The 23377-nt window shown below is 39.9% G+C and overlaps 1 protein-coding gene across 1 annotated transcript in view; it reads right to left on the reverse strand.

Moving 5' to 3' along the window:
- Window positions 1-7177: 7177 nt before the first annotated feature.
- The window catches only part of bahcc1b (BAH domain and coiled-coil containing 1b), a 152476-nt gene continuing 136276 nt past the window's right edge, over window positions 7178-23377 (reverse strand). The window contains exons 18-29 of the mRNA XM_056470163.1: window positions 21056-21220; window positions 20705-20940; window positions 20549-20626; window positions 17667-17817; window positions 17428-17545; window positions 15471-15546; window positions 11045-11153; window positions 10794-10910; window positions 10549-10698; window positions 8482-9689; window positions 8155-8391; window positions 7178-8069 (exon numbers count right to left, since the gene is read on the reverse strand). Coding sequence (XP_056326138.1) covers window positions 7860-8069; window positions 8155-8391; window positions 8482-9689; window positions 10549-10698; window positions 10794-10910; window positions 11045-11153; window positions 15471-15546; window positions 17428-17545; window positions 17667-17817; window positions 20549-20626; window positions 20705-20940; window positions 21056-21220 — 2855 coding nt within the window. The 3' untranslated portion in view covers window positions 7178-7859. The remainder of the gene's footprint in view (window positions 8070-8154; window positions 8392-8481; window positions 9690-10548; window positions 10699-10793; window positions 10911-11044; window positions 11154-15470; window positions 15547-17427; window positions 17546-17666; window positions 17818-20548; window positions 20627-20704; window positions 20941-21055; window positions 21221-23377) is intronic.

The following is a 23377-nucleotide window of genomic DNA, read 5'->3' on the forward strand; positions in this document are numbered from 1 at the left end:
AGGACGACAAGCTGAAATCAGGCCCTGACACATTTTTTATAAGTGTAAATGTACGTTTCTGGTAGAATGTGCCTTAAAGTGATTTATTAGTCTGGGTTGGTGTTGTGTAATACGATACAAAAACCTTGTAATAAACTGCCAGTAACTTTTCTGCTATTTTATAGACTTATTTCTCTATATTACTGTATTGTTTCTTATACGTAATATTATTTCAAACTACTCAAATGTCAATAAAAGTCACTTCAATATATTTCAACATCAATAGTTGACAGAGCAGAGATCAACATCCCATAACGCGTAAATCAACAGAAATCACATGTGAATCTCAAAATACAGAACTGTTGTTCAATCATTCATTTTCTTTTCGGCTTAGTATCTTTTTTCATCAGGGGTTGCCACAGCAGAATGAACCGCCAACTTATCCAGCATATGTTTTACACAGCGGATGCCCTTCCAGCTGAAACCCAGTACTGAGAAACATCCATACACACTCATTCACACACATACACTACAACCAATTTAGTTTGTTCAATTCACTTATAGCGCATGTTTTTGGACTGTGGGGGAAACTGGAGCACCCAGACAAAATCCACGCAAACACGAGGAGAACATGCAAACTCCACACAGAAATGCCAACTGACCCAGCCAACTGTTAATGAATTGACATCTTTTACAGTGTAGATGATTGAGTGCATATGTACATTGAACATTAGTGTATAGTGGGCCATTTGCAACACAACTAGGGTTTTGGTGCCTCCTTCAATGCTTCACTATTAATTGTCTCAGATTCTTTCTGTTTAGCAGTAATTTAATATTCTTTACTGACATGGGAAATGATTACATATTTACAGTTGAAGCAACAGTAAGTTCTACAAAATCTCTCTCTCACACACACAAACATTTTCCTTCTATGTTTGTGTCCATTTTCTGCTCAGGCCTTCCACACACTGACAGGTTTGGGACCCTCGAGCAGCAGGACGCTGCATGATGGATGAGCTCTCGGACCTTCAAACCAACCCCACCATAGGAGGGGTCTGTGTGCACCCTCCGCCTCCCCCCAGCAGCACCTCATTGAGATGCCAAACCCCCGCCCGTCCCGCCCGCTCCACACACTCTCAGCTCGTCCTCCTGAGAGCCACTCCACAGGCGGGCCAGAAGAGGTCATGCCGAGGCCAGGACATTTATGAGGTGTAGATATTTGCCTTCTCTCACAAAAACACACACTGTGGCATCGACACGGTCCGCCTTCTGCTCTTGCAGGTTTTCAGGTTTCAGGTTCAGAGAGTTGCTGGATTTGTTGGCCAGGTCTGACGCAGCTCTGTTTATTTGTGTCAGAGAGATGAACAGGATCAAACCCTGCACTGTTGCCTGAAAGATACAGCTAAACTGCCTTTATAGCACACAAAGTAATAAAAATGGGATGAATTGACGGACCTGTGGCTTTGGGTGTGAATGAAGTGAGATCATTAACTGTTTTTTTGTGGGGGAAGAATCACAAGCACCTAAAACATTCCTCTCTCACATGGGTGATATGGGAAACAGGGAAGCCCTGACTATTAATGGGATAGCAAGAATGAAAAATAGCTGTTAACTTTCCCTGTACAAAAGCTCTCATTGTGGCAGTACCTTGAATTTTCAACATCAACCGGAGGGCTTAAAGGGGTTAAGGTCCAATTTGTCCCATTAAAGGTACATAATAGTACCTAAGGTGAACATATTAATACCATTAAAGTACAGACCTTTATGATTCTTAAAATGCAAGTCAACAGCTACCAGTACGTTCATATACAGGCAAAACCAAATTAGTACCCATGGCTCCTGATGATACATTGAGGCCTGATAAAGAGAAACAATCAATCAATGCAAGAAACCGAACATTTTTACAGCAATATTAACTTTATTAAACAGGCAAACTGTCCAGAACATTGAACGTTTCAACTCTTTTTTGTTCAACTTGTTTTTTGCTCATCTTTTTTTGTTTTGGTAAAGAATAAAAGGGTCAAATAATATTCACTGATTATTTTTTTAAGGTTTTAATTCTCACTGTTGCTTTAGTTTTTTATCCAAATAAAATGTATTTATGTATCAGATACAATATGCAGAGAAAAATTCAATATTATTGCCACTCAACTGTTCCAGATTTTAATGTATTTCCCATCGTTAGTGTCACACATTTCTTCAGAAATCGTTCTTACACTCTCAGAAATAAAGGAACAGGAGCTGTCACTGGGGCAGTACCTTTATAAAAGATACATATTGCTACCCACATAGTCCCCAGTGGTACCTAAAAGGTGCATATTAGTACCCAAATGTACCTAAAAAGTACCTTTAAGGTACCATTATGGACCCTACAGGTACTAATATGTACCTTTTGAAAAGGTACTGCCCCACTGACGGCTCCATACCTTTATTTCTGAGAGCGTAAGAACATGCTAATTTGCAGATCAAGTAGGATTAATAACTAATGAATTATCCTAAACTTTTGTCCAAATGTGTGGGATATATAAAATATCTAAATTATGTATGTAGGAGTATTTCAAAAAATGATAATAAATAAAAATTTTCATTTTAATATGCTTGCGTTTCCCAAAATCTTCAAGTACCTGTTTTAACCAATTGCATTGTAAATGAAAACAGTGAAATAAAATAAAATACAGAGTTATTATGAGTGTAAATCACACACCGGATGCAGAACAATATTCTAATTCAGTAACTTTGCATGTTCCATTTTAGGCTCAGCGCAGAAATCATCATCTTCCTGCAGTTTCTACAGTAGGTGTGTTTAATACATTTACATTACATGCTATTTCAAAATTTGTTTTACTGCCTGATATGAAAACTTTTTAAATGCTTCATTTAAAAATCATCTATTTTGGTGCTTCAAAGAAACCCAAAAGACTTCATCTTTCCCGGAATCAATCTGCTGATATGAAGAAGCTATATAGCCTAATGTAACATCAATACATTTGTAATCTCCAGAAACCCATATTGCTACTCAGAAATGATTTTTGATAAGCAAATTCTACAAAGAGCCTTTGTATTTAGTATAGGTGAGTAAATTTACATGTGTCTGGTCATTCTTGACCAAAAAACCTAAATAAAATGATATTTTGCAAGTAAACTAAGCTATTAAATTAACAGGATTCATTTCTATGCAAAATAATATATTTGATTAATTTCTGTTGATTTACAGGTAAAACATGAACATGATGGTTTAGTGCATGATTGCTTCTCCATGTCCTGTTTCTCCTCTTTTTCTCTTTTCCTTTTTCTTCTCAAATGGAGGGAAATGACCTGAGCGTGTGTTCATGACCTCAGTTAGCAGCTGTCTGCTGTAAAACTGCTGAGCTCAAACTGAACAACAGATCAGTCAATTCTCTGGGACAGCTTTCCAAACAGGTATATACTTTTGAAGCTGTTATTTGGCCATTCAGATATTGATATATATATATATATATATATATATATATATATATATATATATATATATATATATATATATATATATATATATATCCTTTAATTGTACAGTACACTCCACTTTTTTTTTGGAAATGTTTTACAAGTCCCCTAGAGTTAAACAGTTTAACCATTTTTGAATCCATTGAGCTGATCTCCGGGTCTGGCGAGAGCACTTTTAGCTTAGCTTTTAGCATGAATCATTGGTTCATTCTGGAAGTTTCTATATTTTTACAATTTAAAGCTTGGCACCTCTGTAGTTACATCGTGTATACACAAGAACCGACGGAAAATGAAAAGTTGCCATTTTCTAGGCTGATATGGCTAACTGAAATCTCATTTTGGCATAATAATCAAGGAACTTTGCAGTCGTACGGCAGTTCGTAACTTTTGGATTTAGTGGCTAATTCGTATGAATTGTACAATCTCACTCGTACAATTTAGTATGATTTGCTTATCCCCCAATGACCAGTGTTGCCAGATGTAGCTGACTGATTCCAGCCCAAAAGCTATCCAAAAACCGCCGAAATTCAAAAAGACATGCCTAGTCATCAGCTCAATTGGGGGGGTTATGACACCCATACTCATGGGGGGATTGATGGTAGCCAGAGTCACGCTAAGTGAGGGGGGCTTATGTTCCATGGGGCGACCAAATTTTTACTACCCGTTTATGTCCTTTTTTGCCCGCAAAAACAAATTAAAAACCGCCCAATATGGCAACACTGCCAATGACAGTTGGGTTTAGAGGCGGGGTTTGGTGCCACGCCTCCTTTTTAAAATCATACATTTTTGTGTGACTGAATTCGTCCTAGTTAGCAACTACACTGACAAAACGTAAGATAGTTACTTTCCTCGTGAGATCAGGCTGGTCATACCATGGCTGCCGCAGGAGCAATGATAATATTTAACATATTACATTAATAGCATATTTTCATTTTCTGTTGGTCTTAGCACACAACAACTACAGAAGAGTCAAGCTTTAAAAAGGGAAATTATTGAAACTCTTTGGTCCTTTTTGAGCGAGATGCTAATGGTAAAATACAATTCAATGATCAATGCTAAACTAAGCTAAAAGTCCTCCTGACAGGCCCAGAGATCAGCTGAATGGTAAAACTCCACTGTTGAACTTTAGTGGAGTTGTAAAACAAAACTATATTGTTTTATTTAAAAAAAAAAGTGGAGTGGCGGCATGGTGGCTCAGTGGTTAGCACGGTCACATCACAGCAAGAAGGTCACTGCTTCAAGTCCTGGCTAGCCCAGGAGGCGTTTCTGTGTGGAGTTTGCATGTTCTCCCCATGTTCAGGTGGGTGTTCTCCGGGTGATCCGGTTTCCCCCAAATGGAAATTTGTGGGAGGAGTTTGTTACACTGTAAATCATGTCATTTCCTGTAGCCAGCAGGTGGCGGGATATTGGCATCTAAACATGTTCAGGTCAGGACTCTTATTAAATGTGTGAATTTTGAGGCAGATTGGACATTGTTTGGCTGAGTTATAGGCAATTTTAAGTTTGCCAGCAGGTGGCGCTATAACTGTATCGGAATATTGGCATGTAAACATGTTCAGGTCTCTTATCAAATGTGTGAGTTTTGAGGCAGATCGGATCCTGCATGCCTGAGTTATAACAACTTCCTGTTTCATGGCGAATCATCAAAGTTTGTGAGTCCACCACGGACACGCCCATCGACGAAAACTCTGAACCTTCAAAATATATCATCGCTAGAGCTTTCAGATGACACCACTCAAATTTGGTGCTGATATGATTTGTGGGAGGAGTTTGGTCCGAAGACACTCGCTAAAGATGAATTGAATAAACTAATTTGGCCATAGTGTATGTGTTAATGAGTATGGGTGTTTCCAGTACAGAGTTGCGGCTGGAAGGGCATCCACTGTGTAAAACATATGCTGGAATATTTGCTGGTTCCTTTAATAATTAAAGTAACATTTGTTTAAAAAAAGTAAAAATCGGTAAAACCTAGTGGTTTAATTAAAGGCAAAGTATAAAGATTTAATGGCAAAATGCCTTCAACATTAAAATTGTTTGATAGTCTTTTTTGTTTTTGCTCAGAAAGAAGGAAAATAGATGTGTAAAAAAATACGATGGTTTTCACTTTCAATGAACATTTATCAAACGAGCTCAAATAAAACACACTGTGACGTTGTGATTTAGATTTTTTTTATTAAATGCAACACGAATGCAATAAAATTAAGATAAATAACATGTTTTAACAGTGGAAATATCTTAGAGTTATATTCCCCACGAGGTCGAAAAGAACATCCACCGTAAAAATCAGTTCCAAGTGGGTCTCAAATTCAGGTTACACAATGATTCTATTTCCTTTGAGGCTTGGCCAACTTCCTGGCACACTGGTGGTGCCAGTGCCACCATATCAAGCGTTGAATCCAGTGTTTGTTTACAAAAATACAATTTTTCTTTGTCTTTTTTTTCTTTTTCTTTTTTTATAGACCCAGAAAGTGACATTACATTTATTTTCACATCAGATTTGTTAAAGCTTTAGCTTCTGCAGTGTAACAGCAACAATGTCATTAAAAAAGTAAGTCATCCTTTAGGATTGAAAGGCATATCTGTCCTTTTTCACAATTCCAACACGGAACAATCTGTACAGGCTTGCATATTGAACAAATAAGAATACAACGTTGACAATGGAAAACAGAACAAAACAAACAGAACAACATTTTTTTTGGCAAAGCAGGAAGAAAAAGTGACAAAGAGGCAATATTTTAGATTAGATCTGTCTTTTTTTTTTTGTTTTGTTTAAACTGCCCTCATTTACAGGTTATGATTGTCCTTCATGATCACGTGACACAGGACAGCAGGAGGCTTCAAGTGCTGGAAGCGTCTGTTCACGCTTTGCATTACCATATAATCCTTGGCCGACAAACATTCTGAGAACATTTGAGCATTGTTTTCAAACATGAAAGCTATCTAAAGTACATCAGGCAAAACATTGCAAGCGCCCCTTGTTCACGATTCAGTCTATATATATATGTATTTATTGCAGATGGAAGTGGAGTAATTCCTTTGGTTCGTCATTTTGGAGGCCAGATTCCTTTAGTTAGTATTTAAATGTTAAAACCACCTCCATATTTGCTATATGGAACTGGAACCATTTACCTACGAAGCAGTAAGCGCTTTTTGCTCTTGCCAGTTAGTGTACATAAAAACAATGAAATGCAAACAAACAAACACTTCTTCCAAAGCTAAAATCAGAACGACGAAAGATAATAATAAAGTGTACACACAGACAGCCTGTTTCCTCTGACTGGACTGCATTGTGTCGGTTCTACAGAACTTCTCTCTATACCCTCCTATACAACAGTGACGAGGGTATTCAGTAACCAAAGTCTCCAAAATCATGCCTGTCCCCGAAGCAAACCTCCCGACCCAACACTTATTTCAGTTTAAAAAAATAACACAATCAAGAGCAACAAAGAGGAGTAGAGTTCTCTCTTCATTTATATTATATTTACAGTTTTGAATATATATTTATATATTTATATATTTACACACATCAAATAAATCAATTGTACAACTATACACCTGAATGAGAAGATAAGCAAGAGGTACAGAAGTATATGGCTTGACAGGAAAAAATTGTTCCTTTGTGTTTTTTGTCTGTGTTTGTTTTTTATGTTTGCTCTAAAAACAGCTTAATAATATACCAACATAATCATTAGCGCTCCCCCCCCCCTTCTCCCCCCCAAAAAAACAAACAATAAAAAATCCCTGGTATTGTCAAAAGAGGTCATTAGACTGTACATATGAGAGCATTATTCAGTTTAGCCTCTAGTCTCCAGGTTACCGCCCATTCCTGTTTGTTTGTTTGTTTGTGGCTGATCTCTACATACACGCATGTTTGTTCACATATTTGCATACAGCAAAAAAAGAAAGACCCCCTCATTCGCGTCTCCTCTCACGCAAATGCACAAATGAACAGATCATACCACAGCTGAAAGTAACAGTGTATTTGGTCCTGCTGGGATATCTAAAAGTCCTGGTGTGTTTAACCAGCGAATATCTTTCCAAAAGAACTTTCCGCAAAAAAATGCAGTCAGTGATTTTCTTCTCTGATCCAAGTCAGTTCTCAGATCGTCAGTCAAAATACCCTACTCTGAACAAGTCCAGTGCCTTTTTCGGTAATTGAAAAAAAAATCATTCCATGTCTGTGGAGCCTTCATAAAGTGATCATGAGTCACCATGAGTTGGCCTCCCCACAATCCATTCAATAATGTACTGTTACTCCAAGAGTAACGATGGAAGTGGCTGCAGAAACTGTTTAACTTCACCTTCCACTAGCTCTTGTGTTTTGCGCAAGACAGGCCTGATTGTTAGCCTTTTCTTTTATTTACCATTTTCAGTAGTGCATCATCCATTTCCAAATGTTAGCAGATAATTGACTCTCCTTCGGCCGTCACCAGCTGACCACTGGTGGGGTCATAAGTACCTGCCAGGTAGTATAGATCTTGACCATTGCTGTTTGGTTTTCTAATTCGACTCAGGCGCTCATATTCAGCTCGGCTGACTACCTGACACTTATGGGAGATGGTTTGGACGTCATTTTCGTCCTCATGGGAACTTTGGTAAAGGGCATGCTGTGGAGAGAGAAGAAATGAAGGTTTAGTCTTGCACAAACGTGAATAAATCAAAACCAAACAAGACTTCTGGTGACTACTGTACCTTCCCATCCCGGTGCCTTTTCCCAAGCTTAGTCTCCTCAGGGTGGTAGAACCACTTTACTTTGACGACCATGTTGCTAGACCATGATTCCCAAAGACTCTCAATGCGCCCAATGAAGGGCAGATGGGGTCGACCAGCCGAGAGGAAGACTGCACAGTCACCAACTCGAACTGTGTCTTTACCACGAACAATTGCCTTGTAGAAGAGCTTTCTGGCTTTTCCTTTCAAACCCCGTCTCTGATGACAAGAAAGGACAGTTTGAGGCACTCTTTCAAACTCTATTACTATTTTTGATTGGTATTTAAAAAGAAAAATCATGGCAATTACCTGAGTAGGGTTCCCAGACCACCTCCACAGCTGCCGTCCTGGCATGAATGCAGATGAGTTGGGGGGACCTTCTGAAGATTGTATCTTCTGCTTTTTAGGGAAGTCTTTGGAAGATTTGGACTGTACTACAGAAGAAGAGTTGGCAATCTCCTTTCTCTTTGGAGGTTTTCCTGTACTACTATTTACTGCAGCCTTTGAATTAGAAATACTCATAGTTTTGGCTCCAAAAGTGTGTCGTGGTGGGGCGGTGGGAGGGTCTGAATGCTGCTGTTGTTGGAGCAACGTGTGATGAGAAGAAAGGCAACCCTGGAGCAGAAGCCGGGATGCCTCTTCTTCATCTGAACTGTAGGACGAATCATTGTCAGACGAGCAGACACTAGAACTGGACAATGAGCCTGAGCTAGATGCGCTGGAGGATCCTGAGGATGACGAAGAAACAGAAAGACGAGACAAAAAACGTCCAGTGGTGCGCATTGCTGCCCTTCTGGCATCTTCCTCCTCATCTTCATCTTCATCCATGTCTGAATAAGAGCTTAGGCAGTCGCTGTGGCAATTTGGCCCATAATCTGTATATTCACTAAGCCCGAGACCCTGAGGGTGCTTACGCATGTCAGAGGAACCTTTGAGAAGATGGCAACTGTTCCTTTTGGCATCTTTGACCAGAAGAACAGACTGGGAATAGCCCATTGTTGAAGTCAGTTCTCCAATACCCTTGGGTCCAAAGCCCTTTTCCATTCGTCCACTTCTTTGTAGCTCTGAGTTCCCAAGAAGCAACAATGCTTTTCCATTTTTAGTCTTAGGGGATGTTACCCCTTCATGGTCCAGTTTGACCAGAAATTCCTTCCTGTCTCCTATCTTTCTACACCGTGACCCAGGGACACCCTTGTGACTATGAGGCAGGCCCGGTGCCAACTGCTGATTTCCAAAGGAAGTGCAACCATTTGCAATGCTGCTGAAAGAGTCTACCTCAAAGGAAGTGCTGAAGATGCCTTTGGCTGGAGTGGTCATAGTGGAGCTAAGTAGGGGGAACATGTCCGACTCCTTTCCCCTTAGAGCTTTCTTTGTTAACCCATTAAACTGGAACAAATCCATGGAGGGTTTCCTCCTGGACATGGTGGCAACTGGCCAGCCAAGAAGAGGGGAAGCAGTTTCGGTCACATTCTCAGATGCACCGCTCTTTGATGATGCATTGACGGATTTTGGCCTTCCTGTTGATGGAGACAAACAAAGGTATTGCTATGGGGATTCAGGAAAACCGACCTCCCAGCAATGATAACTTATTTGCATTTTCCTAGCTTTGCTTACTACGATATTAGCTTCATCCCCTAAGAGAAAACAGATAGACACAGATATGCCTAACAGTGGAACATCTGATGACTCAATGTTATTGTACTATTGCAGATAACATCTACTGAGTAGGAGCTGTTGGACTGGTAGTTCAGGGCTTTAAGTCAGACTCTTTAGTTAAGTAGCGTTCAACCTTGACACCAGTTTCCCTCATCCAAATACGTCTCATTCCATTAGTCAACCATACACTGATCTCATCAGAGCCTATGTGTTAATTGTACACGGTCATTAAAAGTAATGAGGAAAAATGCCTCTTTCTTCCGCATTTATACAGATTATTTGACCTTAGATCTGATAAGACTTTTAGGGCTCTTGACAAACAGCAAATAAATCATTTGGTGGGTGCGTCAGTTCCAGGAACAAGAACCAGGAAAAGTAGTGTAGCGTATCCTTAGGGACAAACAGACTGAGAAACATCACCCAACAAGTTCCCCTGACAAACCTTGTGATTAGTGAGTAAATCACTAAATCACAAAGGCCTGTTGTGGAATCCTGTTTGATAGATGTTTCTCAACGTGCCTCTTTGAAACAACATGTTTTACCTCTTTCGTTATAGGCTAAAAGTAGCACCTAAGGGATGTATGCAAACTGTGACAGATTTTAATCTTAGATTATGTGAAAAGCATCTGTTTAAACTGTGCAACCAGTAGCCAAAATGACTTTAATTTAATCAGTTTGGGAAGCTGTGAGAATATGGATAATGCAGCTGTCATCTCGCACCTGGCTTGGCTTTAACGGCACTCTTTCTGGGCTCTGTGTTAGAGGAACGTTCGTTGGATGCATCAGCCTGCTGGGTTATCTTCTCCTGAGTGGAGGTCTTCCTCCTGCGGCAGCTAGGTGAGATCAGGTGGGCTGGTGATGGCTCTGCACCTGCAGTACATCAATAATACCACAGGCTTAATTTAAAATACAGAACCTTGACAAACTGTCTAAACACGAGACTTTGTTTATCTGCAGAAACCTACAGTGGACTTGGTAGCCTGGCGGAAGCAGCCTTATACTTGAAAGGGAAATCCATCCCCGGTCTCCATCGTCAAACTCCACCATGACACTCCCCTCCTTCTGTTCCTCACCTGGACCTCCTGAAGAAGACATAAAAGTAGAGCTCTAAACAACACATTTGAATTATTAGCAATGCTAAGCCTAAAAATTCACTTTATTGTTTAATTTTTGTAACTAATATCTAACTTGGTTTTTCATGCGCAAATGGTCTCACCTCTACGGACATATCCAGGATACAGACAGCGTGAGCGTTCGCTCCAGTAAGCACATACTCTTGTTCCAGCCATCAGAGTTTCCACTGTCTCTGGCTGCACATCTAAAACCTGGAACACATGGATGACTTTAAAAATTAACCTACAGATCTTGCAGACAGGCAGCTCATCAAGCATAACAAGTTGATTCAGTTAAAAGAAATACATGAAGAAAACGAGACGTCCAATTTTCAAAAGCATAGATATCTTTGAGGCCCTCCCCTTAAGGCAATTCCAACCATGGGTATACATTTCTCAAGAGAGATGGATTTTGATTTTGTTCCCATAGTTAGTTTTTCATACTGAACCAGAATAAAAAAAAGAGAGCAAATCAGCATTGCTGAATGGGGTGTCTGCTTTGAAATAATGGAATAAAAGAGCGGAGAGGTGAAATCGATGACTTTATTGTGAGGCTGCCAGCTCCCCTCCCACTACACAGAGCACATACACTAAAGGGCCCTTTTAGGCCCAGTTCAAACGGGTCTGCTGTAGATACGGCCCTTTTGACAGACAGAGCAAAAGGGAACCCAGGGAGTATTTGGCCAGGATATGCAGGTAGTGGTGTTGGAAGCAAACGACTGATAAGAAGTCTTAAAGAGGAAGGAGGAGGAGGTATCTCTGAAATGGAAGGGATAATGCTAGTAGGCAGCAGTACCTAACTTGTCAGTTTATTCCCCTAAAAAGCTGAAAGCAATGGCATCTATGGGAGTACCATCTGGCTCAATTAGATTTAACCAATTCCATGCATTTGGGGCATGAATATCTTTATTTGGTGGTGAACCATATGGGTGTCACAATCACCAGCGATCTAATCCTGATAGATCGCTGGTAAACACGCAGATCGCTAAAGCACTACAAATCCGGTATATGGACTACAAGTTCCAGTCATTCACTTCACTTACACACCTGCCCTAAATCCCATCAGGGCTGAGTCTTGTAAACAGTATTCTGAACATTACGATGGCTTCTCCTTGTTTTGTCTTGCTGTTTTAGACCCTAGCCTTGTTTTCTTGTTTTACTCCTGTCTGCTGCCTGCCTTCTGACTACTCGCCTGATATTTGACTATGACTCTGGATTTCCTCTCTACATCTGTTTGCAATCATGGGGATCCAGGCCAGGTGTGTGAGTGAAGTGCATGACTGGAACTTGTAGTCCATAAACCGGTGGATTTGTAGTCCTTTAGCGATCTGCGTGTTTACCAGCGATTTGCCAGGATTAGATCGCTGGTGATTGTGACAATAGGTAATGCTAAAACAATCTGTTTAAATATAGCAATCATTATATTTGCCAATTGGTCGCTGGTGAAATAAAAGAAAGTTTTACGAGCAAAAACTTTAAAAAAATAAAATAAAAAAAAGTATTGAGCAAAAAATTAAATAAATTAATGCAAATCTCCAAAAATCACAAAGCAAAAATTCCATTTTGAAAGATAAAAATTAATTTTGCTAACAAAATGAAATTTGCAAGCAAAACAAAAGAACTGCAAATAAAAATAAAGCAGTGCAAAACTAAAATATTTGCAATAAAAAACTATATATATAGGCAAAACATTTGCAAAACATTACGGCAGGCCCAGGACTGGGCTGTAAGGGCTTACTCACACTATGCTATCTGAAGAGTTTGACAAGTGTAAGTGCTCCGAATCAGGCTCAAGCACAGTTCAGTTTGCCGGCCCTGGCCTGGTTATAAGAGGTATGCTAGAGTGTGGTTCGGTTGAGCTTTGGCTCCATTTGCTTGTAGTATGAGCCTGAGCCCAAAATTGAAGATGCAACGCCACTTTTAAGACACTGCTTCATATGGATTTATTAATCATTCAATAAACATCAAAACATTTTGCAAATATATGTAGGTTTTTTTAAAATTGCTAGCCTTTTTAATTTTGCACTGTTTGATTTTTATTTGTAGTTCATGTTTTGTTTGCAACTGTCATTTTTATTTCTCAAAACGTAATTTTTGCTTTACGATTTTTGGAGATAGTTTTTTTTTTTTTTTTTGCTCAATACTTTATTTTTTGTTTGCAAAACTTGCTGGTACAGTTGAAATCTGAATTATTAAACCCCTAAATTATTAGCCCCCCTCTTTATTTTTTCCCAATGTCTGTTTAGCGGAGAGATTTTTTTCTAAACATAATAGTTTTAATAACTCATTTCTAATGACATGATGACAGTAAACAATATTTTACTAGGTATTTTTTAAGACACTTTTATACAGCTTAAAGTGACATTTAAAGGCTTAACTAGGTTAATTAGGTTAACTAGGCAGGTTAGGGTAATTAGGCAAGTTATTGTATAACGATGGTTTGTTCTGTAGACATTTAAGAGAAAAAAAAACAGCTTACAGGGGCTAATAATTTTGACCTTAAAATGTTTTTTTTTTTTAAATGTAAAACTGCTCTTATTTTAGCCGAAATAAAACAAATAAGACTTTCTCCAGAAGAAAAAATATTATTAGACATACTGTGAAAATTTCTTTGCTCTGTTAAACATCATTTGGCAAATAATTCAAAAAGAAAAAAAATTCAGTGAAGGTTTAATAATTCTGATTTCAACTGTATATATGGCCTTAGATTGACTCCATGTTCATACTTCAGTATAGAAAAAATGCTCAGAGGAAATTTGGAAGTAATATAAAAGGGAAACATGGGTCTGCAGTTTGATTAAAGAAATTTCACCTCCTCATGAATTTGTGTATGGAACTATTTAATAATCAAAGGGAACAAACAGCAGTCTATAAATTCTGCAGCATTAGCAGTGCCAATGAGATTGGGAACTATGTGCTTAATATTAACCGTTCATTAATTAATGGATTGTGAGAAATGGATTGTGGGATTTACAGACCAGAATGAAGCCAGATAAAAGGTAAGTTTGCATTTAAGGAAAGATTTTATTATCCCATGTTGAACAATGCATCAGGCTTATCGGCGAGTCCAATTTTTCGAAGTAGATTTCAACTAACTAACCACTTCTATGCACTTGGGGCATGGATATCTGTTTATTTGGTGGTGAAATTAGCAAGTACTTTAGTTAATAATCAAGGGGGAAACATGCAGTCCATAAATTCTGCAGCATTAGTAATAGAGCTGTGACAATGAGATATGTATTAGTCATAATTGCTACAATTTTTTTGGTAACTATGAGCTTAATTTTAAACGTTCATTAATAAATGGATTGTGAGAAATATATTGTGGGATTTACACACCAGAATGAAGTCAGATAAAAGGTGGCTTATGAGCCATGAGTCCAATTTCTTGGAGTAAAGTTCAATGTGAAAGTACTTTTACTGTACTAACCCTCAGTAAACGCTCACTCTCTTGTTCTTTCTGCTCTCAACCACAACTATACAAAATCACACCCAATATTGACAACCTCCTCCTTTGTTTTGCAGTTTGTGAACAATCAAGAGCTTTTTGTGTTGCAGCTTGTGGATGGTATCAAGACAAGATCTTCAGATGTCTTGTGTACGCCACTGAACTTGAGAGTTGCACAGAGCATGCTCATTAATACGTCTTTGAGGGGGACTAGGGACGAGTAGCAGAGCTTGCAATAGGGGGTCCCTAGGCAGCGAGACACTTTTTTCAGCCCATGATACTGAGAGAGATGAATGAGAGAAGTAACGCATGTAATGTATTCAAATGAATGCATGTCGACAAAGAGCTGTTGGTTTACGGTGTGTAATCAGCTCCCTTTTCCCCATCGGCTTAGATAAACTATGCGTGTTATTGTAACCCACAGTTCAGCCCCAAAGATGTTCCTAAATAAAAAGATAAATAAATAAAAAAGGGATAAAGCATGCTCTTCTGTACATCCTCCTGTGGGGCCACGCAGGACTAATAAGGAACAGTTATACAGAGTCACAATGTGAAACTGTATATGCAGGAATCTAACAGACTCCTGGACCGCATTATGGGCAGCTAACGTAGAGTACTGTTTGATAAAAAAAGTTTATTAACATTATAAGAGGGTCCTAGGGTTGTCTACATCCCTCCATCACAACCAGATGCCGAAATCTTCCTTAACGATGAATTTGTGCTCAATGAGATAAAAAATTAGCAATAAAAGACGCAAATGCCAAAAGAATGCCTAAAGTTGGACTGGAGTCCTTCACACACTGATCACAGCAGTTTACACGCTTCATGGCTAAGTAAATGCTCATCGAAGCACACACACTCACACAAACCCAGATGCTATGTGTATAACTGCTTTAGCAGAGAAAGTCAGAGCTGGGCTCGATCCAGCCTTGAGCCGATGGGGCTCCAGGGGGAGAACAAGGGGTCTGTGGGAGCCTGTGAGGGTGGCCTGAAGGGCTGCTTCGGCCCAAGGCCTGTATGGGAAGATAGAGGAAGTCTTTGGGGGAAACAAGTCCTCTGAAGAAGCTTTTACAGGGTCTCACCGCTTCCTGAAGCAGCTGCTCCAGAGAGTAGATCCTCGGCCTGTTTCCACGTTCACCCTCAACAACAACACTGTAGCTGGAGAAATGGAGAATTTTGTGTTATTTTTTTTTTAGATCTGATCCATATCATCCCTCTATCCACACATAACTGTAACTATACAATATTCCATCCATCCATCTATTCATCCACCCATCCATCTACATTTATCTACCTGCAAATCCACGCATCCATCATTTCATTGTTCCATCTATCTATTATTTAATCTATTTGTCCATTGTTACTTCCATATATTTATTCTATTCATCTTACTATTGACCCATCCATCCATCCATCCATCCATCCATCCATCCATCCATCCATCCATCCATCCATCTATCCATCTACTTATCCATCCATTCATCCACCCATCCATCCATCCATCCATCCATTCATCCATCCATCTACTTATCCATCCATCCACATACCCACCCACCCATCCATCCACTTATCCATCCATCCATCCATCCACCCACCCATCCATCCATCCATCCATCCATCCATCCATCCATCATTTCATTGTTCCATCTATCTATTACTTAATTTATTTGTCTATTGTTACATCCATATATTCGTTCTATTCATCTTTCTATCAATCCATCTTTCCATCCATCCATCCTTCCATACATCAACTTTTCCATCCATCCATCCATCCATCCATCTACTTATCCATCCATCCAACCATCCATCCATCCATCCGCCCATTTATCTACTTATCTCTCCATCCATATACTTTTCCATCCATCCATCCATCCATACATCATTTCATTGGTCCATCTATCTATTATTTAATCATTTGTCTTTTGTTACATCCATATATTTATTCTATTTATCTTTCTATCAATCCATCTTTCCATCCATCCTTCTACTTATCCATCCATCCATTCATCCATCCATCCATCCATCCATCCATCCATCCATCCATCCATCCAACTACCCATCCATACATGCATCCATCCATCCATCCATCCATCCATCTACTTATCCATCCATCCATATACCCACCCACCCATCCATCCACTTATCCATTCATCCATCAATCCATCTACTTATCCATTCATCCATCCACCCACCCATCCATCTACTCATCCATCCATCTACTCATCCATCCATCCACCTATCCATCATTTCATTGTTCCATCTATCTATTACCTAATATATTTGTCTATTGTTACATCCATATATTCATTCTATTCATCTTTCTATCAATCCATCTTTCCATCCATCCATCCTTCCATACATCAACTTTTCTATCCATCCATCCATCCATCCATCCATCCATCTACTTATCCATCCATCCATACATCAATACATCCGCCCATTTATCTACTTATCTATCCATCCATATACTTTTCCATCCATCCATCCATCCATCCATCCATCCATCCATCCATCCATCCATCCATCCATCCATCCATCATTTCATTGTTCCATCTATCTATTACTTAATATATTTTTCTATTGTTACATCCATATATTCATTCTGTTCATCTTTCTTTCAATCCATCTTTCCATCCATCCATCCTCCATACATTAACTTTTCCATCCATCCATCTACTTATCCATCCATCCAACCATCCATCCATACATCCACCCATTTATCTACTTATCTATCCATCCATGTACTTATCCATCCATCCATCCATACATCATTTCATTGTTCCATCTATCTATTATTTAATCTATTTGTCTTTTGTTACATCCATATATTCATTCTATTTATCTACTTATCCATTCATTCATCTACTTATCCATCCATCCATTCATCCATCCATCCATCCATCCATCCATCCATCCATCCATCCATCCATCTACTTATCCATCTACCCATCCATACATCCATATATCCACACATCCATCTACTTATCTATCCATCCATCTACTCATCCACCATCCATTTTGTAGGGCTGGTTCTCTTACATATCAGGTAGGTCCAATGTATGTACGTAGGCAGCGTACAGTAACTCGTCCTCTTTCGAGATTAATACTTTCAGGCCATCCCTCAGGATTTCTTTGGTGAGAATGCAGTTGGGCAGGGCTGGTTGAGACAAAGTAAGATTAAAGTTAGAGGTCATCCTCTTTTGACCACGAGCATATTCTGCTTTGATATAAACACAGTTACATGTAAATCATGCCTGTCTGTATGCCTATTTTCATACCTGGCAATGAACTGCCCATCGGCTCTGGTTCCTCCTCTTCCTCCTCCTCCTCTTCCTCTCCCTCTGAGAAGCTGCTGTCATCATCTATCTGGAAACCTTCATCGGCAGCAAAGCTCTCCAGCAAACGACTGACTGCTCGTCCCTTTGCCTGCTAACAGTCATGAAACAGCATGTGAGTCTCATTCTCACACAAACACACACACACACACACACGCACGCACGCACGCACGCACGCACGCACATGCACACACACACACACACACACACACACACCTGTAATGGCCCCGGAGAGAGTGATTCAGGGCTCCAACATTCATTCAAACTCCCATGCAAATATATCATAACCTCTCACACCTTAACGGGTTCATTCTTGTGCACAGCCCTCTGTACTTAACATTGCTCAAAAAAGCTGTCATATATAGTGTGATGGAGGTTCCGTCACTTGGGGTGATGCTGTTCAGTTTTCATTTTACAAGTGTGTCTCTAGGGTGAGGCACAGGTGAAGAATGATGTGTGTCTTTGTTCCCTATCGCACTCTTTGAGCGGAGTGGGAATTCTTCCCGCCCTCTGATTAGGCAGGCAAAGTCCCCTCGCATGCCTCGCTGATGACCTCACAAAGGGCCGACGGTGACAGCCTTGACGCCTATGGTGTAAATCCTTTCAAAACTATTGACTGTTTTATTTAGACAATGCATGATTCAGCCTGTGAATTAGCAGGCGGATCCCATCTTATCTTTATTGTGAGTAGATTTACGAGAGCCCCTGACAGGACGAACCACACGAGATTGCATAATCCTTCTCAAAGGGATGGCTTTTTATGGGTGCCAAGAGGGCAAGGCAGACAGATCTAGGCCGCTGGGGGTAATTCGCTATGTGGCGCTGCAGTCTCGCTAGATCACACCAGCGTTCAGCACAACTCTAATAAATGAGCTCAGAAGTACCAGCATAGATTGGCTTTGGCCAAAAGCTGACTTGTTGCCTCATGCACTATCAGGCAACAGCTTCGCAAGCAGCTGTTGCGCATGAATGTGCCTCATGAAACTGATTTCAGACAGACTTCTGCAGCAGCATAATGGTTTTAATGATCTACAATAGAATACAGGGAGCTTTGGTAAACCAAAACCAAGCAAATATGTAATTACTGCAAAAGTAATTTCTCAGTAAAAATGACATGAAAAGTGGAAAAACTTGGCCCAAATCTACATTTACAAATACAATGACCACCAAACCACAACTTTCATATGCCAAATAAAATGTTTATCTCAACTGTCAATGAATTCAATACAGGGCAGTAGGTTATCATGCAAAGAAAACAGTGTTACCTTTAAAAGCTGGTCAGATAAAAGTAGCATCAAAGTAAACAGGATGTGACATGGGAATTGTATTGCACTCCTATTTCCTTAAACAGAGCCTTTCTGCTTTAGATGCCTTCTAGGTTCCTTATGGCCCTTTTTCACTGAGTGGTACATTACGGTTCAGTTCGCTTTTATGGCCGTTTCCACTGTCAAAAGGTATCTAAAAGCGAACCGTACCGTATCACTTTTTGGGTACCCTTTCGAAAGGATACCTAGCACAACAAAAGGGTACCAAAAGGAGGAGCTAGACGTGCATCTGAATGCTATTGGTTTACAGACAAACATCACTAGCGCGTGTACAAGACAGGGGAATGAAAACAAAGGAAGCGCCTATTTTAAATACATTACATTGTAATGATATATACATATAATACCGAACCGTGGTTGACCCGAGTTGTCCTGTTGTTGTTGTTTCAAGAGGCCGTCTAAAGCACGAGCGGTTTCACTTTCTCCAGAGAGCTCACGATCGCTCGTCTCGCGTCTAAATTTGAAATAATGAACTTCTTGACGTGCACGTGATTATTGAACTGCTTCTGACATCTGATCCTTTCAGAAATGGACAAACGCAAGAGTGACGAGTGAAAAAACAAAGGAGAAGCCAGAAAAAACAACGGGGCAAATGATTCTTTTGGACTATTATGAACTCGTAATGACAGAATTACTTTCTAACAGAGGTTACATGAGCTGCTGAAGATTGCACTGACTGGGCTATATGTTGCGGGTTGTTTTTGAACTCAAATAAGGACTAAATGTATGCTGTGTGTAGTTTTTCTGTAATTGATAACATATCGGAGACTGTAAGGGGCTGTATGTGTTCCTATATGCTGCATTTATTTAATTACTGTCACAGACGTTACAGTAGGCTATTTCACACTATCCTTGATCTGCAGTTATAATCAAATCATGTTCATAGAAAAGCTAATAATGAACATTTATACACAAATATTTGTGCATAAAGTGTCTGTTTTGTGAGAAGAACTTCTCATATGATATGTGAATGACCTGTACAGCTTTACTTTGACATTTCCTCGAGCAACAATGGCGTCGACTGATACTTTCTGTCGTACACCACACCCACCATTGATAGCCTTTTGACAGTGGAAAGGCAAGCCTGATAAAGGTGATCCGTACCATACCGTACTGTTCCACTCAGTGGAAACGGCTCATTAAAGGCAGAGTTTACCTAAAACTGAATATTCTGTCATCATTTACTCTCCCTTTACTTGTTCCAAACCAAACCTGCCAAAAATTAGTTCTTCTGTTGAACACAAAGGAAGACATTTAAAAAAGTGTTGGAAACCCGTACCCATTGACTTAGAAATAAATAGCCTTTGTTTTTGCAACTAGGAAAGTCAATAGTTACATGTTTCTTTTCAAAATATCTAGAAAGAAACTTTTTTGAACCAATTCAGAGAGAGTAAATAGTGAGTATTTTTCATTTTTGGTTGAATTATTCCTTTAACTTGCTTAACCTAATCATCCAGACTTTGAATAGATGTTAACTGGTAAAAGGAACTCTTTCCATACCTGCTTGTTTCTGATTCGTCTGCTCCAAGTGATGTCATCATATTGCGACGACAGCGCTTGCAACCAACAGCTTTTCCTCTGAAACAACCATCGATGACGTGTTAGCACTGTTATAGCCTCGTTTCTAGAGAGTTTACCAACAAAGTATAGATATACCTTGCCGAGAAGCACTGCACTCTTCCTGGTGGTTCTTTCTCGTGAAGTAGGTGAGGTTTTGAGAACCCTAGTGTGGTCAAAGGTGTTCTCCCTTGACCCCTCTCTCCACTTGGGGCCAGTCAATCTCCTGTCCTCATCTAGTTCTGAGTGGTTATGGTCAGCACTGACTAGGGCTGGCCTACAGGGGGCCTTCCTTCTCTTCACCTCTTCTTTAGTGACGGACACATTCATAGACCCTGGAGGGAAACAGAAAAAAAAATGGTAAGAATGACAGTGAAAGATGCGTGTTTGTGAACTAAGGTGATATCTGTCAATCCACACTGTCTAATTAAGCAAAGATGTAACATTTACCGAATCCTTGTCTTTCAGTTTTGTTCTTGGCTTTCTGATTAGCCTCAAGCTTCACGATGGAGCACTGTGAAGGACGGCCGGCTCCAGACAGCTGCTCTTTAGATGATAGATTCTTGATGCCCTCTGCCCCTTCCTCGCTGTCGTAGATGCCGTCATCTTCCTCCTCTGTGAAAATGATGGATCGATTGAATGCATTGACATCTTGACTGGACTACAGTTCACAGCGGGCGTCTGAATCGGTCATGGCGAACGCAGCCTGCCGATTTCTCTCACTGCGCGATTTGTTCGATATTTAGCAAAGTTCATGAAACGGGTGCCAAACGTGACTGTGACTGTCAGCGTTCACAGGAACTTTAGCACTCAGAGAAGTCTAGTCACTGGCAGGTTTGACCATCAAGTGTCAGACCTAGTGACTGATTCAAGCTCCTGATTAAGCTGCACATACATTACCATTACAAATCTGAGACAAGCTACAACACTGCTCTTTCAAATAAACAATACAAAATCATCAAATTCATTCAATTCAATTGATTTCATGCTTATTTCTATAGCGCTTTACAATGTAGATTTTATCAAAGCAGCTAAACATAGAAGTTCTAGTGAATTGAAACTGTGTCAGTCCATTTTTCAGAGTTGAAGTTCAGTTTAGTTCAGTTCAATGTGGTTAACATTTCACTGCTGAAAGTCCAAACACTGAGGAGCAAATTTATCAATGCACAGCCATACAAGTCCCAAACTAAGCAAGCCAGTGGCGACAGTGGCGAGGAACAAAACTTTACCATTTGACAAAAGTGAATGAAAAGAAACTTTCAGAGAAACCAGACGACCATTGGGAACGACCATTTCTCCTCTGGCCAAACTTCATGTGTAGAGCTGCAGTCTAAGCACCGGAGTCTGGAGGAGTCTAGTCTAAATTCATCAAAAATGTATTTCTATTTCGAACAAATTCTGGAATCACACATAATTTGCTTGACGGAAACAAAAAGATGTTTGTTTTTTACTCATATGAGTTGGATATATGTTTTACTAATTTGTTTAATTTAAAAATGAGCAGGTGTGCTTTGCCTTTAGTGTTGTTACTGTTAGTGAAGCTGAGATAAAATATAAATAATAGAAGCTTAAAAAAATGAAGTGAATATTTGAAATGTTGCCTTGACAACTAACTAAAATAATCTGAAGTGCAAAGATGACTAAAACTGAAATTAAAGATAATGAACTGACTAAAATAGCAGTGCCTTCAGATTTGTATCAATTTCTACATACACTCACCGGCCACTTCATTAGGTACACCTTACTAGCACAGGGTTGGACCCTCTTTTGCCTTCAGAACTGCCTTAATCCTTCGTGGCATAGATTGAACAAGGTACTGGAAATATTCCTCAGAGATTTTGGTGCATATTGACATGAAAGCATCACGCAGTTGCTGCAGATTTGTCAGCTGCACATCCATGATGTGAATCTCCCGTTCCACCACATCCCAAAGGTGCTCTATTGGATTGAGTTCTGGTGACTGTGGAGGCCATTTGAGTACAGTGAACTCATTGTCATGTTCAAGAAACCAGACTGAGATGATTCACGCTTTATGACATGGTGTGTTATCCTGCTAAAAGTAGCCATCAGAAGATGGGTACACTGTGGTCATAAAGGGATGGACATGGTCAACAACAATACTCAGGTAGGCTATGGAGCTGTGGAGTTGACACGATGCTCAATTGGTAAAAATGGGCCCAAAGTGTGCCACAATAATATACCCCACACCATTACACCACCACCACCAGCCTGAACCGTTGATACAAGGCAGGATGGGTCCATGCTTTCATGTTGTTGACGCCAAATTCTGACCCTACCATCCGAATTTCGCAGCAGAAATTGAGACTCATCAGACCAGCCAATGTTTTTCCAATCTTCTATTGTCCAATTTTGATGAGCCTGTGCGAATTGTAGCCTCAGTTTCCTGTTCTTAGCTGACAGGAGTGGCACCCGATGTGGTCTTCTGCTGCTGTAGCCAATCTGCCTAAAGGTTGGACGTGTTGTGCATTCAGAGATGCTCTTCTGCATACCTCGGTTGTAACGAGTGCTTATTTGACTTACTGTTGCCTTTCTATCAGCTGGAACCCGTCCATTCTCCTCTGACCTCTGACCAAGGCATTTGCGCCCACAGAACTACCACTCACTGGATATTTTCTCTTTTTCTGACCATTCTCCGTAAACCCTAGAGATAGTTGTACGTGAAAATCCCAGTAGATCAGCAGTCTCTGGAATACTCAGACCAGCCCGTCTGGAACCAACAACTATGCCATGATTAAAGTCACTCAAATCACC

The sequence above is a fragment of the Danio aesculapii genome, chromosome 12 (assembly GCF_903798145.1).
Source record: "Danio aesculapii chromosome 12, fDanAes4.1, whole genome shotgun sequence".
Classification (NCBI taxonomy): Eukaryota; Metazoa; Chordata; class Actinopteri; order Cypriniformes; family Danionidae; genus Danio; species Danio aesculapii.